At 40.0% G+C, this 19,771-nt stretch overlaps 2 protein-coding genes across 3 annotated transcripts in view; one reads left to right on the top strand and one right to left on the bottom strand.

Annotated features, from left to right (window-relative positions):
• The window catches only part of LOC149187792 (peptide deformylase 1A, chloroplastic-like), a 241,875-nt gene that overhangs the window by 76,109 nt on the left and 145,995 nt on the right, over nt 1-19,771 (top strand). The window lies entirely within an intron of this gene.
• On the bottom strand, nt 17,304-18,590 carry LOC149187794 (uncharacterized). The gene is made up of 3 exons (XM_089412883.1): nt 18,412-18,590; nt 18,163-18,304; nt 17,304-18,027 (listed from the first exon to the last, which is right to left on the bottom strand). Exons 1-3 carry the CDS (start codon nt 18,557-18,559, stop codon nt 17,562-17,564), a joined length of 756 nt encoding a protein of 251 aa, XP_089269009.1. The 5' UTR covers nt 18,560-18,590; the 3' UTR covers nt 17,304-17,561.

The raw sequence follows: 19,771 nt of genomic DNA, 5'->3' as shown, positions 1-19,771 counted from the left end.
TTGTATGTTTACCCAAAGAGCATCCCTTGCAAACCCTTCATGATCTTCTTTGATATCGGGAATGCCATGAACTAGTTTATTAAGAGTGGGGATAACCTTGTAGTGAAGATGACCATATCTTCTATGCCATAGCTCAATGGGGTTGATTTCCATATGAAATAGGGCTTGAGGAGGTGGTGTAATGACTCTATATAAGCTTCCTTCATGAACTCCAATGACCCTAGCTTTATCAATACTTGAATCTTTTCCCCAAATCAGACCTTTCCATCAACAAAAGCAACTCTATCCCCTTTATCTTCTAAGCAAGAAATTGAAAGCAATTTCTTTTTCAAACCTAGAACATATAGTATGTTGTTGAGATGTAGTTTAGCTCCATTCTCCAGCTTCAAGGATGTTGATCCCAGGCCTCTAACAACATAGCTTTTGTTGTTTCCCAATTCCATTGCATGAGAAGATGGTTCCTTTGATAGAGTTCGAAGTTGTTTACTTTCCCCTGTCATATGCCTTGATGCTTCACTGTCAATGATCCATGCATTATCATTATTAAGTGAATTTGTAAGTGCAGCTAAGAACCCTTGACTTTTGACCTTGTTGAATAAGTAGTAGAAAATCTTCTTGATACAACTTCTCGCGGTATTGAATCCCATTCTTATCATAAAGGGAGTAATCATTTCCCTCAAGCCAACTAAGTGATCTTCAATCTTCTTTGACCTTAGCTCTGAAACTATCTTGAGAAATCAATGATAGTAGAACTAGGGTTAGATTTCTCTTTCTTGATAATTACTTGTGAATTATGTTGGCTTATTTTACTTATTTGTTATATTATGTTTCATAAAGCAATTACCAAATTATGTGTGTATGAAGATCACAAAAACACAAGACACAAGATGTGGGTACTCTGCCAGGGCAAACCCCTATCTAGGGTAAAACCCAGTCAAAATCTTCTCCTTCAATAGTTTTCTTGAGACTCTTCAACCTGGACACAGAGCTCCTCCAACCACCAAGTCAGCCTCCTCATGCAGCGACTTAGACCCAAAACTTCTAACTGAAGCAGTAGCACTTCGACCTAGCAAATGGCAGCAACAACTTCGACTTGACAAGAAAGACTTAGATCTCCTAGAGGAACCCACACGAGAAAGATAGATAGCCCAAAACTTCGATCTTGCCGTCTTCTACCTTCTTCAAACCCACACTCCTTTTAGCCTCCTTTTCTACTTCACACTTTTCCAGCGCTTTCTTCTGGATATCGAACTTGTGTGTGAGTGAATGAGTGCTCCAAATGAATTTGATCTGCTTGTATATATAGGCTTGAGGTGGGGTCAAATTGCCCTGTTTGAGGCCGACTTGATCTCCATGAGGCCGACTTGGTGTGGAGGTGTCAAATACCTAATTTGACTCAATAATAAATCTTTTTAAATGATTCAAAAGCCCAAGAAGTGTCTCATAAAATGTACAATGACTCTAATGACTCAATATAAATTTTAGGAGTCCACAATGGGGAATTTGACTAATAAAATATTACCCAAGTATGAAACCCATGCTTTAATAAGTCATTGTAACAATAATAAAATTTTTCTTTTTCATTCTTTTGACAAGTACATTATATAATGACTCAAATACATTTATGAAGACCGAACCTAGTTACAATTTTCAACACCTTTTTCTGGATTCTTCGTCATCATCACTATCTTCCTTGGAAGGTCACTTAGCAGCAAAGTGCCCTATCTTACCACAATTAAAACACATGAGAGGTAACTTACCTTTGAATGTGGATCCTTTCTTTAGCTTTTAACTAGGTGTGCCATTTCTGTATCAGATTCATCACTGGAGTAGTCATTAGACTTGCATTTTCTTGACTTCTTTGATACTTTGAATGCTGTTTCCTTATGTTATGAGTTACCCATCCTCATTTCATATGTAGTGAGAATTCCGCGAAGCTCGTCCATTGTTAGTTTTGTCCTTTAATTCTTCTATGGCAGAGACTTTGGCATCAAAACATATAGGAAGAGACCTCATAATTTTTTGAACAACTGTTGTTTCTTTGATTGTTTCACCAAGTCCTTTGAGAGAATTTACCATTGCATCTACTCGAAGACAATAAGCAGCAACATCTTCTTCATCATTCATTTTGAAGCTTTCAAATTGTCTTCAGTAGTTTTGAAGCTTTGCCTTCTTTACTTTGTCATCTCCTTCATAGTTGCTTAGAAGCTTGTCCCACATTTCTTTAGCTGATTCACACTGCATAACTTTAACAAACTCTAAATCTTCCGAGCCACTTAAAATGGAGTTCATGGCTTTTGCATCGGAGACATAAGCCTTTTCCCTGTCTTGATCAGTTGGAGGAGAAAATGGAACCTTATATCCATCTACAATAGATTGCTAAACTTTAGCTCCAAGAGACATCAAGAGGGTCTTCATTCTTATCTTCCAAAAGGCATAATTTGTTCCATTAAACAAAGGAATTTTGATTGAACCTTTGATTGAACCTTCTCGATTGGCCATGGTCCCTGTAAGATCTTCTGTCAACTGTTAAACTGTTTCTGAAGAAACCTGCTTTGATACCAATTGTTGAAATTCACAATGAGACTGAGAGGGGGGGGTGAACCAATATTACTTAAATTTAACTTTTTTTCACTTAAAACAGAAGTTACACCACCACATCAATCATTAACACAATGCATGAACAAAAACATTAATGTGTAAACCCAAACTGGGAGAAAACTTGTAATGCTTGTCTAACTGTCTTCAATTTGTTACAGTGATACAGACAACCACCCGTGAGGACATCAATCCTCTGTAAGCACTAACTTAGAATGTTGCAGGCTCCAACCTGCCAAGAAGATGAGGAAATCTATTCTTTATAAGCATCAACTTTCAGCTGCTTAGGTTCCAACTTACTGTATAGATGACAACACTCCTCTTCTGCGATTCAATTCAATCTAGCACTTTGCTGTTCACTCTTCAATTGCCATTATTTAGGTTTATTATCTATTAAAAAAGTAGATCTGTTCACCTGGCAAGTTGTACCAAACTCTGCACTTGCTGTTCTAGCACTTAGTTAGCCTTTACAACCCTCATAATTCTGCTGTCACTGCTCTTTAAGCTGTCCTATAGGCCTACAACCTAGATAGACTAGGGCTCGACCTTTTCCAAAAATGGACAAGGATAAAAACACAAAAAGAACACAAGATAATATCCTCAAAAATCACCTATGCAGACCTTCCTTAACAACTCAATATCCTACAAAACTCCACCTCGAACAGAACTCAGGTAAGGACATGCTATCTTCTTCTTGACTTTGGTTTCACTGCTCCTCTTCTTGGTTCACAAGGTGTGAACCCTTGTTTTTCTGCCTTTTTCCTTCGCTAAAGACTTCTAGAACAGATCCGAATTAGTTCTCATTGATGGCTAACCTCTCCTCCAAATACCACCTATTTATATGCTTTTGGGCTTCTAGGGCAGGGCCGACTTATGCAAAAACAGGGTGTGTGTGTGTGTATATATATATACACACATTCAAAAATCCATTTCTCCTCAACCGTGAGGAATGAGGAGGCATGGCACCTATTGTTGGAAAGGTATTGAAATATGCTATTTGACTATGTAACTTTCTCTTTTATTTGAACAACCTTTAACATCAATAACAACGACTTTCAACAAACCTATCCTATTGACCATCATGATATTGAGTAAGCAATGTTGTTACATTACTTACACATGTGGAGCTAGTCAAGAAGATTATAGAAGGTCCAAAAACCAAACCCTAATCTAGAGTTGAGGCATACGAAAACCCTAACCCTAACCATAGATAGCTATCAAGCCATGTCAAATACTAGGTTGCTAGAAAATGAAGGCGTTCCATTATTATTGTATTGTTTATTGTTCTATAGGTGAGTAGATCATACATGGAGTGGGATGTTGAAGTAGAACATAGCAAGTAGAAGATCCTGTAGCATCCATATAGGCCACAGTGTCCACGAGTCCACGACAGCTCCATAGTGAGTGTATTCTCTTTGTATTTGTGTTTCATAATTGAGAAGAAAAAACAATCATAGGCATCACATTTTAGCTGGGTTTTCTTGTATTGGGTTTTCCTGGGGTACATCTGTGTTCATTATGTGGATGGTGTGTTAGCTTCTTTCATTTTAGTTTAGTTAGTTTCAATATTATGTGTGTTTGGTAAGTAATTTTGAAATCTGAAATCTAAATTAAACGTAATATAATAAGATATTGTAGAATATAGTGAAATTTGTTGTGACAAACCGTGCTAGTGAAGTATCCACGATAACGTACAGATTGTTGTCCTCCTCCCATTGAACTTTTTGATTCTGTTGTTGTTGTTTTTATTGACTATTTTTATGTTGTTAGAGTATATACTCCTACATAATCTATTGACAAGGTAATTTTTGAGGAGTCATCTTGAGAAATTTCATTTAAATTTGCATCTCCTTTGGAGGATGGGGATTGTCACCCATTGTTGTTTGTGATGATTATTGATACTGTAGATCCCAATGTTGGTGATGCTTGAGAAGCTTGAAAGCTTTGTGTTTCATAGCAATGAGCCAATTTTTCTCTTAAGTTGAAGGTCATGGCTACTTGTAATCCTTAGGTTTATGAGGAGGCTCATGACAACCTAGAATGGGAAGACGTGATGGTAGATGAGTACAACTTCTTGATGAAGAATCAAATTTGGGAGTTAGTGTGTCATCCCTTGGGGAAGAGTGTTGTTGGAGGTAGGTGGATCCGCAAAACCTTCGAGATGTGCACATTGAGAGGCATAAAGCTCACTTGGTTGGTTAGGGATTCTCTTAAAAGGAAGGTATTGATTGCATTAAGACTTTTGCTTATGTTGCCAAGATACACACCAAATTGTTTTGTCATTTATTGCTAGCTACCAGAGGGAGGTGCACCAAATATATGCGAAAGAAACTTTCTTTAATGGGGATTTGCATGACAAAATATATATGCAACAACCTTAAGGTTGTTAGGATATTCCGACACATAGGATATAGTTAAGTTCAACTTGGTCTAGTATAGAGTTAGGTTAGAGTTAGGTAAAGTGTGTTTCTTTACCGTTGTACATTTTGTAACTTACAATCCGACGGTCACGATATGTAGTGATCCGACGGTTCACTCTCACCTCGGTATTACCGACACTTGATCCGTGGCTTGACACCCGATTGGTCCATGAGTTCTATTTAAAGCGCATGGAGGGTCATTGTTCGTGTAATCCGTGCATGAGAGAAGCTTATGTAAATTTTCATTCTTTGATTAATAAATTGCCTGTAGTACCCACGTTGGGACAGGCCGTGGACTGTTTCCCTCCTTGCACTCTGAGGGTTTTAACCACGTCAAAAATATTGGTGTATTGATTTGAGATCTGGTTGTGAGCGGTGTCCTTTTGGTATTCTTTCTGTGGAACTTACCCTGTAAATTCCTACATGGTATCAGAGCTATTTGAGGGCCGCGTCCGTTGGTGATCCAAATCTGAAGCCGGTAGAACTGCATGCGGCTGTCGTTTCCTAGATCTGTTGTTTCTGACTGCTTTCGGGCCGAGAGGATTGCTCTGTTGCGTTCGGAGCATCTGTTCCAGTGAGGAACCCCTTTCGTTTCATGCGAAAAGGTTTCCGGTAGCCCTAGCTGCGTCATTTTTCAGATCGGGAGGTATACAGTGTTCTTTTTTGCAGTTTACTGTTAATTTCTCTCTGCTTATTTCGGTCTCAGTTTATTTAGCCTTTTTTTTTAACCGGATCTATACCTTTCATTTCTGCGTATGCTCTTTGCCCTGCGACTCTGTGCGATCTGGGCAAATCAGAAACAGAAAGGAAGGATTTTTCTCATGCGTATGCTCTTTTCCCTGCACCTTAGTGTGATCTCGGAAAATCAGAAACATTGAGAAAAATATTTAGTTTTTCGGCTAAAGCTAACCTTGAGATTTTTTTTAAAATTTCTAGTTTTTTGGCTAAAGCTAACTTCGAGCCGCAAGGTTCGTTTTTCTTTGCATATTCGTGTTGGGTTTTGTGTTTTGTGTTTTGTAGGGAAAAAGAGCTTTCTCAAGGCAAGCACGCAAACCGAGGCCCCCCCCCCTCTCTCTCTCTCTCTCTCTCTCTCTCTCAAATTTTTTGTATAGATCAATTGGTTCAAAGCTATTTTTGGAGAGTAGAGGTCTTGGGTTCAAGTCTCCATTTTGTGGGGGCGGATTTTTTCATTCCCGCACATTCGCGCACTTTGCCGGCAACGTCAACAAGTTTTTTTTCAAAAAGCCATAACTTCTTCATCCGGAAGCCTTTTTCAGAGCCGTTTTTTTTAAAACCGCCTATTTTTTCGAGATCTATCCGTTGGTACACTTACTTTCAGCATCTTCAGCTTCAGTTTTTAAAAAAAAATGGAAAGTCCATGCCAAGTCATTCTTGATAGCACTAACTACTTCCAATGGGTAGAATACATGGAAGATTTACTTAGAAGTAAAGGTCTCTTTAGAATAGCCACAAACCAAGAGAAGAAACCAACAGATGAAGACAAGGCGGCAAAATGGGAAAATAGACAAGATCAAGCACGTGGTTTGATAGGGATGTCTATTTCTCCTGATCTTAGATTCCACATTGCAGGACTTGAGACTCCTCATGAAGCATTAGAAAAACTTGCTAAAGTTTTTGGGATTAAAAATGAAATTAGATCCCATCAACTTGAAAATGAGCTGCTTACTTTGGATCCTAATAATTTTTCTTGCATTGAAGATTTCTTGTCCAAATTCAAGACCCTTAGATATCTCTTGGAAGGTGTTAAAGTTAAGAAAGATGATGGTAACCTTATTTATTCCATCCTTACTAAGTTAGGACCAGCCTACTCTGTATTTGTTTCCACTTTCCATTCTACAAGGGAAGCTTTCATTTGTCAAGGACAAGACTACAAGGCCCCTTCCTTTGACTCCTTTTGTGATTCCTTAATAAGAGAACAAGAAAAACTCTTACACCTTGGTCTTCTTAATCTTGGAAACTCTTCCACGAAAGCGTTAGCCGCCCAACAGCACCCAAATTCAAAGAATCCTAAGAAGTCATATCCTCAAAAGAATGGTCCTAAACCATCTCAGCCTCAAAATGAAAGATCATTTCAGCAAAATGATAAGACCAATAAAAACAAATGGAAGAAGACTGATAGACATTGTAACTTTTGTAATCGAGATGGCCACTTAGAATCTAAATGCTTTAAGAAGATGGAAGCCTTGGAAGCCGCAATGAAGAAACATAACATCCATTTGGAGCCTACTTCAACTTCAACTTCCGGAATGGCACTTTCTGCATGTCATCGTCAATCATCTCAGTCTGGTTATGCATTAAATGTATCTTCTTCTTCTTCTCATTCTCATGAGTGGCTCATTGATTCTGGAGCCTCTTGTCACATGGCCAAAAACCAAGCCATGTTTTCTTCTTTAAATGATTGTAACACCAAAAATATATATATTGGTGATGATAGATCTCTTAATGTTGTAGGGACTGGAACTGTTCATCTAGACAATGGTCAGTTCAATGATGTATTATGTGTTCCAAACTTATCCTGCAACCTTCTATCTGTCTATCAGATAACTCATTCAGGTGAAGGTAAAATTGTTGAATTTTCACCTCATGATGTTGTAATCAAGGATCTAAAAGATCCTAAACAGATTCTAGCTACTGGTCTTGCTGATGATTCCAAAAGGTTGTATAAGTTTCACAACTTTGGGTCATCCCATCTTCCCTCAGTATTTGTTGCTCATAATGATGAAGTGAGCAAACTTTGGCATGAGCGGTTTGGTCACTTAAACTATCGCTCCCTTCAGCATCTATGTAAAGAAAATATGGTGACAGGTCTTCCTATGGTATCTTGCAAAGATGGTGTTTGTTCCGGATGTGTACTCGGAAAACATCATCGGGACAGTTTTGACAAACGTGCCTCTTGGCACGCCTCAGCCCCTTTACAGCTTGTGCACAGTGATTTATGTGGTCCTCTTCCTGTTGCTTCATTCTCTGGCTGCAAGTACTTCTTAACTTTCATTGATGATTTCTCCAGACGCACTTGGGTATACTTCTTAAAACTCAAGAGCGAAGTATTTACCACTTTTTTGGCCTTCAAAGCATTTGTTGAAAAACAATCTGGACATCAAATTCTTAAGCTAAGAACTGATAATGGTGGAGAATATGTTAAAAACGCATTCATCAACTTTTGCACCGAAAATGGAATTCAAATGCAACATACTGTTCCATACACTCCACAACAAAATGGTGTAGCTGAAAGGAAAAATCGCACCTTAAAGGAAATGGCTAATTGTATGCTGCAATCTAAAGGACTCAGTCTTAGTTTTTGGGCCGAAGCAATTAATTGTGCAAATTATATAATCAATCGCACTCCTACTAAGGTTCTAGAGAATATCACTCCAGAAGAAGCTTGGAGTTCCATTAAACCAGATGTAAGTCACTTTCGTGTGTTTGGAAGTGAAGCATGGGCCCATATTCCAGATGAAAAGCATAAAGCTTTAGAACCTAAGAGTGAGAAATGTACTTTTGTTGGATATTCTGAAGATGTAAAAGGTTATAGACTTATTCCATTTAAGTCCAAAAATGTTATCATTAGAAGAGATGTAAAATTTGATGAAAATAAATCGGCCTGCGAGCCTAGTCCGGCGGATGTGCCACCTCTTCCTATCTCTTCTATCTTTGAAAACATTTCTTCTTCTGATGATGAAAGCGAGGATGATAATCCTCCCCCACCTTCTCAGGATCCTCAACTTCCAAGATGGGTCCGTGCTACTCGGGATGCAGCAGGTGATCTTGCCGGTGATCCTACAGATCAGCGACGTACACGTTCTCAGTTTGAAAGAGCCTCTTCTTTACTGGCTCAAGCTCCAGTAAATCATGATCCTGACACTTTTGTAGAAGCTTCAGGCCATCCACATTGGGAAGCAGCTATGAATGAAGAATATCATTCATTGATGACAAATGATACATGGGATCTTGTTCCTCTACCAAAGGGACGCAAACTTGTTAGATGCAAATGGGTTTACAGAACCAAGTATGGACCAGATGGGAAAGTTGATAAACATAAAGCTCGTCTAGTTGCTAAGGGCTTTTCACAGGTTGAAGGCATTGACTACACTGAAACCTTCTCCCCTGTTGCCAAAATGAACTCTATCCGCCTTGTTCTTTCCCTTGCTACCTCTTTAAAATGGGAAGTCCATCAAATGGATGTTAAATCTGCCTTCTTGCATGGGGACTTGCAGGAAGAAATCTATATGGAACAACCCATTGGCTTCATACAAACAGACTCCAGCCTTGTTTGTCGACTTAAGAAATCCCTTTATGGCCTCAAGCAAGCTCCTCGGGCTTGGTATGCCAAAATGGATAGCTTTCTTTTAGAATCTGGCTTTTCTAGGTGTCATTCTGACAATACTGTCTACACCAAGAAAGTGGGCAACTCTCTTATCATCCTTGTTCTTTATGTTGATGATCTTATTCTTACTGGTAGTGATCCCAACCTTATAGACCATGTGAAGTCCAGCCTTAAAAAGAAATTTGAAATGACAGACTTAGGACACTTACACTATTTTCTCGGTCTTCAAGTCTTGCAATCCCAAGAGGGTATTTTCCTTTCCCAGTCCAAGTATGCTTGTGATATTCTTCGTCATTTTCACATGGAAGACTGTAAGCCAGCCCCTTCTCCCTTTCAGTCTGGAGTCAAACTTTCAGTCTCTTGTACTTCTCTTGAAGTTGATGCTACCTTATACCGTCAACTTGTCGGAAAACTCTTGTATTTAACCCATACTCGTCCTGATCTTTCCTTTGCTGTTGGCCTTGTTGCTCGTTTTATGCAAAACCCCCGTGAAAGTCATTGGAAAGCAGCTAAAAGAATACTTCGTTATGTTCGAGGTACAGTACAGTTTGGGATTCATTACAGTGCCAAAGCAGCTCCTCTGTTAGTTGGTTTCACTGATTCTGATTGGGCTGGTGACCTTGATGATCGGAAGTCTACTGCCGGTTATGTCTTCACTCTTGGTTCAGGACCTATTACATGGGCTTGTAAGAAACAGGCTGCCATTTCTCTTTCGTCAGCAGAAGCAGAGTATCGTGGTGCCGTGGAAGCTAGTAAGGAAGCCTTGTGGCTTCGTCAGATCCTATCAGAGTTTGGCTTTGAGCAGCAGCATCCAACCACACTTTGGTGTGATAATCAAAGTGCCATTCAGCTATGCAAAGATCCAGTCCAGCATCAGCGCAGCAAACACATTGAACTACACATGCACTTCATCAGAAAGCTCATTCATGACCATGTTCTTGAAGTGCAATATTGTCCAACAGATGATCAGGTTGCAGACATCTTCACAAAGGCTCTCACAGAGGCGAAGTTCACTAAACTTCGATATATGCTTGGAGTTCAGGAAGTTGTCACTAAGGGGGGATAGGCTCTAGTGCCTCCTTCCTTCTCCTATTGTGTCATATTTGTAAATCCTTCAATCCTATCCCAAGTTGTTCTTAAGGGGGGATGTTAGGATATTCCGACACATAGGATATAGTTAAGTTCAACTTGGTCTAGTATAGAGTTAGGTTAGAGTTAGGTAAAGTGTGTTTCTTTACCGTTGTACATTTTGTAACTTACAATCCGACGGTCACGATATGTAGTGATCCGACGGTTCACTCTCACCTCGGTATTACCGACACTTGATCCGTGGCTTGACACCCGATTGGTCCATGAGTTCTATTTAAAGCGCATGGAGGGTCATTGTTCGTGTAATCCGTGCATGAGAGAAGCTTATGTAAATTTTCATTCTTTGATTAATAAATTGCCTGTAGTACCCACGTTGGGACAGGCCGTGGACTGTTTCCCTCCTTGCACTCTGAGGGTTTTAACCACGTCAAAAATACTGGTGTATTGATTTGAGATCTGGTTGTGAGCGGTGTCCTTTTGGTATTCTTTCTGTGGAACTTACCCTGTAAATTCCTACAAAGGTTTTGCCGAGGATGGTACTTCCAAACTTGTCCTCAAGTTGGAGAAGTCTTTGTATGGGTTGATGTTAGGATATTCCAACACATAGGAAATAGTTAAGTATAACTTGGTTTAGTGTAGAGTTAGGTAAAGTGTGTTTCTTTACTATATACTTTTGTCACTTACAATCTGACGGTCATGATATGTTCTAGACATGAAGTGATCCGGCGGTTCATTCTCTCCTCGGTATTACCAACACTTGATCTGTGGCTTAACACCCGATTGATCCATGATCTCTATTTAAAGAGCATGGAGGGTCATTTGTAGTGTAACCGTTCATGAGAGAAGCTTATGTAAATTTTCATTCTTTTATTAATAAATTGCCTGAAGTGGTCGTGTTGGCTCAAGCCGTGGACTGTTTCCCTCTTTGCAGGTTTTAACCACGTCAACAATATTGGTGTATTGATTTGTGATCTGTTGTGAGCGGTGTCCTTTGGTGTTCTATCTGAAGAACTTACCCTGTAAATTCCTGCAGTTGAAGCAAACCTCCAATGCATGGTATGAGAAGATTGATAAATTCTTTCTTTGTAGTGGTTTCACTTGTTACTGTTAGATCCCAACCTTTATGCCAAAATTTCACTGGTGAACTTTTGGTCCTTATCCTCTACGTAGATGATTTGATTGTTATAGGTAATAGTATTGACATGATTAGTAGTGTGTAGAATAAGAAGCAGATGAGAACTTTTGAAATCACTATTTTGGGTCTTTTGCAGTATTTTCATGGTATTCAAGTTTTGGAACTAGATAGGGTTATTGCCATCTCGTAGCCTAAGTATGTTCTTGATGTTGTAAAAAAGTTTTGCATGGAAGATGTCACACTTTGTCTTACACCATTTCAATCTTGAGTCAAATTTACTACTAAGTGTACTTCATTGAAGGTGGATGCTAATTTCTATCGGTAGTTTATTAGTACTTTCATGTACTTGACTCATAGGAGATCATATATCACCTTTGTTGTTCATCTGGTTCTAGTTTATAGATATATGCAAGAGCAGAAGGAAATTCATTGGCTTGCAAAAAATAAGTTTTTAAGATATGTGAAGGGTACACTACCAAATTGGTATTTAGTACTCTTATAGAGGTTAGGTGACTTTCATTGGATACATCGATTTGGATTGCATTGGAGATTGGATTGAGCAAAAGTCTACTTTTGGTTATACCTTCTTTAGTGGTTCAAGTCTCATTGCCTAGTGAAACTAGAAGCACCATATGATTTTCCTTTCTTCCACCAAGGCCAAGTACATAGGTGGTGTCATATCAAAGTAAGAAGTATGGATTTCGACACTTTTGGATGAGTTTGGGGTTTGTGAGGAATCACTAATGTTACTTCACTATGATACTCACGATGCACTTTAGATTGTTGGCCATTTAGTATATCACTTGAAGACCATATTTGGAGGTCCATGAGAAATACATATATCTAGCAACTGATACATGAGAAAGTTATTCGATGGGATTATTGCTTCAGTGAAGATGTGATTCACGACATCTTTAGCAAACCTATGACAAATGCTGAATTATTCAAGTTTAGCACTTTGCTTGGGATGAAAGGAATTGTCATTGAGAGGGATAACTTGTAATGCCTCTTCCTGACCCCTAAGTCAAGCTTAAGGGGGGGTGTTGCTGTAATGGATGCACCACCTTGTATCATCACTGTCATCTTAATTTGTGGCCCTAGTGTTCATTAAAGTCATTTATTACCCACCTTTAGTAGTTGATTGTAGGTTCATAGACCACATTGGTAGGGGATATAGGATCTCGTAACACATTTGGACTGTCCAGGACAGTAAGGGACCTTTTAGATAGGTTTGGATAGTGTTGGGTGGTTTTGAGCAATTTTAGGTTTTGAATTTCCTTGTTTCAGCCCTTTCCCGACAACTTTTGGGGTCTAGACCATAGAAAAAATGATTGACAGGGATTTCCTTGTCATCAAGATTGTCAAGAGCTTTAATGATGCAAAGGTCACCCACAATGAAGCTTGTATGTGAAACTTATTTCCCCATTAAGTTGACCACATATTCTGCACCTTGGTGGCTGTGATTGATGGCTTACCAACGCTTAGGAGTAAGGTTTCTGTCTTTTCATTTTGACACTTTCGTAATAAAACAAAGGCATTCGCCTTTTGTCATAGGTTTCTTTGACACATGAAAGTAGTTGAGCATCTCTTCTCGATTCCCACCACCATGTATGCAATGATCATAAATTGTGTGATTGTTTTACCATTGTCAGTTTGTGTTTTTATTTTTGTAATTTCTTTTCTTTGCATTCCATCCTTTGTTATACACATCAATTTCTGCAAATTAGTGTGTACATTGGATTTCCACCTAAATTACAATCAATGGTATTAGAGCCTTCTGCTCCATGGTGCATGTCCCGTTGCATGAGGTCAAGATATTGGAAGTTCGGTCTTCAGATGCGTGACCCTTTGACTACGTTCCTTTTCACCAGTCCAAACAATCTCAGATGACAAAAGAGAATGAAGGGGGAGTAAGAGATTCTATCAAACGGTTACTCTTTGAAGTCCTTGTGAAGCAAAGAAATGAGGCGATGGTCCATATTGTCCAGATTATGCAATGAATCCCCACAACCACGACTGCATTTTCTTCAACAAGCCATCCCTTCAAAGTACAAATGTCTTTCAAGGAACAAATAAATATTGACATCCCTCAATCTGAAGGAAAGATATATTTAGAGTCTAGACCCATTAGAATGATGGTTGGATTAGTTAGAAGTTTACTTCTTTGTTAATAGCTTTTCTGATAAGGAGAATATTACTTTTGCACTTTTGAAAGCACTCCCCCATGTCAAGCATTATTGGGATGCATTTCTTGTTGGAATTTCTAAGTCTGACATGTTAGAAACCCATCATGCACTTTACTGATTTATTCCTACCTACTTGTTCTGTTAATTAACAAGCTATTTACAATGTAAATACTGGGAATAAATACAAATGCATGCTCAACACATTATAGATCATCAACTGAAGGAAATAGAAACAAGCACACAAGTGACACCATTGTTTTTGGACTAATGTCCTCGGAAAAACCCAATGCGGGAAAACCGGTGCAACTATTTTGAGGGTTTGATTTATTAAGCAGTTTTAGAATACTATCTGGGAGCCAAATCCAGCTCACCCAACAGAGAAAAATCTCGGCAGTAGTACCTCTCTACTCGGAAGTAGATATTCTGGCTGAAACCCCGAATAAGCACTCCGGCAGCTCCACAGCTCCAATCTGCCCCACGAAACCCCAGCGTCCACCTCTAGGGATTGTGTCAGCCTCTCTTTGGCTCAACCTTAGCCTAACGTCACTTTGGCTTGGCTTGCGTTAGCCTCTGGAGGCATTGCGTCAGCCCTTTGGCCCTCTGTGTCACCCACGCTGGCCCTCTAAAGCACTGCACAGCTCTTGGCTGGCTCTGCGTGAGCCCTGGCTGGCTCTACGTGAACCCTTGGCTGCTTCTGTGTCCCTCTCTCCAGCTACAGCACTATCTTTGTCTCTTACTCCGTGTAGTGCCATTTCACTGCTCCTCTACTTCCCTCCTGGAAGTTCTTGGTATGACTCCTCTAAGCCTCGATTTCCCTCCTGGAAACCCTTCTGCCAATGTCGAGATGCCCCTCTCCAATCGTTTGTGCAACTGCGACACTGATCTGGATTCCTTGGCTAGAAATCCACCTCGGCAACAACTCCCTCTACCTTGGTCTTGCTTTGTTAGGTACTGTTCTAACTACAGTACCCCACCAGCTCCACTTTGCAACTTACCCATAGCCTCCTAAACCCCAACAAACTGAAGGTTAGAACTCCTAGGCTCTGTGCAATCCCGACACCAGCAAATTAGCTTTCTCAGCCAACTGCGTCAGCCCTCTTGGCCTCTGCGTGGCTCTGTGTGAGCCTATCTTTGCCTCCCTCAGCCTCTACACAACCTCTTCTTGGCTCAATCTTGATGATGCAGACACTGCGTCACCCCTTCCTTGCTGCTACTATGCTAGGAACAACTTTTGTCGCTTTGGACAACTGTTTTCTGCTGATGCTGCTCTGCTCGACTGATGTCCTCAGTTCTCTTGTGATCTGCAACCATGCTCCGATACCATGTTGGAATTTATAAGTCTGACATGTTAGAAACCCTTAATGCACTTTATTGATTTATTCCTACCTACTTGTTCTGTTAATTAACAAGTTATTTACCATGTAAATACTGGAAATAAATACAAATGCATGCTCAACACATTACAGATCATCAACTGAAGGAAATAGAAACAAGCACACAAGTAACACCATTGTTTTTGGACTAATGTCCCCAGAAAAACCTAATGCGGGAAAACCGGTGTAGCAATCTGAGGGTTTGATTTATTAAGCAATTTCAGAATACAATTTGGGTGCCAAATCTGACTCACCCAACAGAGAAAAATCTCGGCAGTAGTACCTCTCTACTCGGAAGCAGATATTCTGGTTGAAACCCTGGATAAACACTCCGGCAGCTCCACAGCTCCAATCTACCACACGAAACCCCAGCGTCAGCCTCTAGGGACTGCGGTAGCCTCTCTCTAGCTCAGCTTTAGCCCAACGTCACTCAGGCTTGGCCTGCGTCAGCCTCTAGAGGCACTGCGTCAGCCCTCTGGCCCTTTGCGTCACCCACGCTGGCCCTTTGAAGCACTGTGCGGCTCCTGGCTACCTCTGCGTGAGCCTTGGCTGGCTCTGCGTGAACCTTTGGCTGCTTCTGCATCCCTCTCTTCGGCTACTGTGCTGATCCTCCTGGTGCTACCTCTGCCTCTCTGCTTCTGTATTCATTGTCCTTGAGCTGCAAATATGATCACTCTCTCAACTTTCTCAGCAAACCCAACCCCAGAAAGTCGAAATCTTGATCTCTTGGTGTGTCCTCCAAGTGACTCTCAAGCCTCCTCTTATGCTTTTCTCGTTGACAAATCAACGACCGATATTAAGTCCCTAATCAACGACTAAGATTAACTCTGGCTTGATCCATGACTTTTGGACCCTTATAACACAGTGTTATATTAATTCACATTTATATTTTAATTTCCCTAAGTTTAGACTTAGGGACTCCATTAAAAATATTAATTATTTTAATATCTCCCAAACTGTTTAGAATCTGCCCAAACCCTTTCTAGGTATTGGAGATCTCATGTGCCTTAGCCTCTCCACCAATTTTCGTGGCTAGAGCACATCCAATGCTACCCCTTAAATTAATAGAAGATGGAATTCCCCTATTTAAAGACATAGGCCCCACTTGGGAGATTTTGTGGACACTCTCAAAGAGGATTATTTCCTCTTGGTAAATTAAGATGACTAGTGCACCAAGTTTGTTGAACTATTATACTACGGTCAAGAGTAGTTTGTATCAGCGTTGATAATATCGGTATCGGGAAAATATCGGCGAGGGTCCGGAAAATATCTTATCGGAAATATCGGCGAAAATATCGGCAAATATCGACAAGCATAAAAAATGCATAATATATTCATTTTTTTCAGATTTGTAAACATATAAAGCAATAACAACATGAACTAAACACATTGGCACATAAATATGAAGAAAACACTGATATATATGATGTCAAATAGAAATGATACATCAAACTTCAAAGGCGATACCAAATCCTGCTGATCCCTGATAGTGATAAATTGATAATTGTCTAATCAAGGACTCAAACAAAAATTAAAATAACATCACATATCCTGCTGATCCCTGATAGTGATAATTGTCCAATCAAGGACTCAAACAAAACAACATCACATATATAAAACTTTAAAAGTATTTCATCATCATGAGTTATAAACTTATATGTAGCAAAAGTTGCAAAACAAATAAAACTAGCAGCTATCTATCTGAGACCATTGGCCTCTCCCTAGCAGCTTTCTTTCTGTCTTGTTCAGCAATTGCTTCACGAGCTTTTTGTATAACCTCTGCACTAGAAACCATACAAGGCATCACATCTGCATCATATGCAGAGAGTTTAGCCAGATGGTATTTCAATCGTGTAATCCCTCCTGACATCTTGGTCCCACACAAGTTGCATGATATATATGCCTGATTTGCCCCACCAACAGCCTCCCCATACTCCCAAAATGGGTCCAAGGCTTTTGGCATATTTGACATTTGTAGTGAACTAATTCAAACCTAGGGCACAAAAAAAACAAAAAATTGGCATTAAATGAGTATAACTATACAGTGCCCAGCAAACACTCAAGAAACTATTTTAATTTTTAGAGCAACATCTTCATGTTCAGAATTTAAACAACAAAAGCAAGCATAAAAAATGCATAATATATTCATTTTTTTCAGATTTTTAAACATATAAAGCAATAACAACATGAAATAAACACATTGGCACATAAATATGAAGAAAACACTGATATATATGATGTCAAATAGAAATGATATATCAAAGGCGATACCAAATCGTGCTAATCCCTGATAATTGTCCATTCAAGGACTCAAATGTGGAGAACCAATACAAAATAACATCACATATAATAATAAAAGTATCTCATCATCATGAGTTACATGTAGCATAACAAATAAAACTAGCAGCTATCTATCTACTGCCCTCTCCCCCTTTTACGGGAAAACATGATGGGCTGTTTGTCAGGCCTGCCCCTAGTAGTAGAAGGCCCTGACACTGCCTCTGCACCTAATGTCAAATAATGAGTGATAGGCATGGAGCTATGCTCTCCTATATCTATAGCAGATGGTGTTGATGCTGATGCTCCCGCAGTGTCCTCCTCCTCCAGCTCCTCCTGCTCCTCCTCTAAGTGCTGCTGCTCCTCTGACTTCGAGTCCTCCTCTTGCTGCCCCTGCTCTAATGGATCATCTGCCACTGGCTCCTCCAACCATGAAGGTGACTCCTCCAATATGGGCTCCTGAGACTCCACCCTCCACGGAGACAATACATCAATATTGTCTAAGGAAATGGCATCTGGATCCACTGGTGATTCTATTTGCCTCACTCGAAGTCGGATGTTGTAATGCACATACACCAAATCGTTGAGGCGTGCGAACTCCAACCTGTAAGAGTGTCAAAAAAAGTAATGAGTCTTGACTCTTGACTCTTGACACTTGAAGGTCATAAATTAAAAATTAAAAATTAAAAATTACAATAAGTGTAATTGCTCAACTGAAGGCTTGAGTTCAAAGTTATACCTGTTGCGCTTTTTGGCGTGTATTTTCTCAAATACACTCCAATTGCGCTCACACCCTGAAGAGCTACATGTTTGACTCAAGATTCGTATAGCCAAATTTTGCAAATTTGGTACCCTTGCACCATAGCTTCGCCACCAAAGATCTACAACAAAATAATGAAATAAAAAATTCAAAAACTTAAAAGTTAAAAGTTAAAACATAATTAAATTCAAATTTCTAATTTCTAATGAGTGATGACTTGTCACTTACGTGGCATGAAGAGGGCCCTTTCCTTAATGGCATCATCAAAGCCAAATAGGCCAACACAATCCTGATAACTCTGTACCTCGCGCTTGATTTTGCTACGAAGCTCAGAATCAGGTACCATCCTCTGAATACAGGTATGGAGCCCTTCCATCACCTCGCCATCAAAACGAAATTTGCATTTGTATGCAAATGCAGGGTTGAGGAAGAGTGCTGCTGCATGAATGGGTCGATGAAGCATCCCTGTCCACCGATTATCGATCACATCCCATAACATCATCTGCCTATTAAGGCCAGCATAACCCTTGTCTGCATAATAGGAACGAATGGCCTCCTTGGCCCTATCCATGCCCTCATACAAATAAGGCATTGCAGGCTTCTCTCCATCCACCAATCTAAGAACCTTTACTATAGGTTCGCTAACTGCACATGCTTCTTGTACTCCACGCCAAAATGTCTCAGAGTACACCATTTTTGCAATGGCTCTCCCATCAGGTCTCTTGCTGTATCTACAAGCATGCCAATCATCAGACACAAACATTTGCTTCAACTCGTACTGACATCGAAGCAAAGACTGAAGAGTAATAAAGGTTGTGGCAAAACATGTAATGGCAGGACGCCGCAACTCCTTGTTTCTAGTGAACCTCCTCATAAGGCTAAGAACAAAAGCATGGTTATAAATAAACTTGGGGATGCTCCTAGCCATAACAACTGCCTCCTTGATGAAGGAGAGTTTCCCCATATCCTCAAGCAACAAATCAAGACAATGCGCTGCACATGGAGTCTAGAACAATGTGGGATGCCTCTCCATAAGCATTCTGCCGGCAGACACATAATTAGCTGCATTGTCTGTTACGACTTGCATCACATTCTGCACACCAATCTCTTGAATGAACCCATCTAACAACTCACATATCGTTGCTGCATCTTTGATATGTTCTGATGCATCCAACGATTTAATAAACATGGTACCTTTAGGACAATGTACCAAGAAATTTAGAAGGGTCCTACCCTTCCTATCTGTCCAACCATCAGACATCACTGTGCATCCAGTGACTTCCCATGTCTGTTTCAACTCCGCCAATCTAGAGTTGATGTCCTCTTTTTCTGCTTGAAGAATTGGCCCCCACAACTCCTCATATGTGGCACTTTTGTACCCTGGGCCCACAACAGCAATAGCATCACACATTGGTTGCCAAAATGGATTGGTTTTTGTGATGCTGAGAGGTAAGTCGCTCCAAAAAATACACCTCCCCATGACTCTATCTGCTTCTTGCTTCTCCTTTTGTTTATAAAGCGATTTTATGCCAGGTTGTGCTCCAGCTCCTGTTCGTGGAACAAAAAATGATGACCTCGCATTCACACT

Source organism: Pinus tabuliformis, chromosome 3_1, assembly GCF_031772625.1.
Source record: "Pinus tabuliformis cultivar Carrire ecotype Pingquan chromosome 3_1, CPIR1, whole genome shotgun sequence".
Taxonomy (NCBI): Eukaryota; Viridiplantae; Streptophyta; class Pinopsida; order Pinales; family Pinaceae; genus Pinus; species Pinus tabuliformis.
The sequence above is the reverse complement of the archived record's forward strand: the minus strand, read 5'-3'. Positions and strand labels throughout refer to the sequence as shown.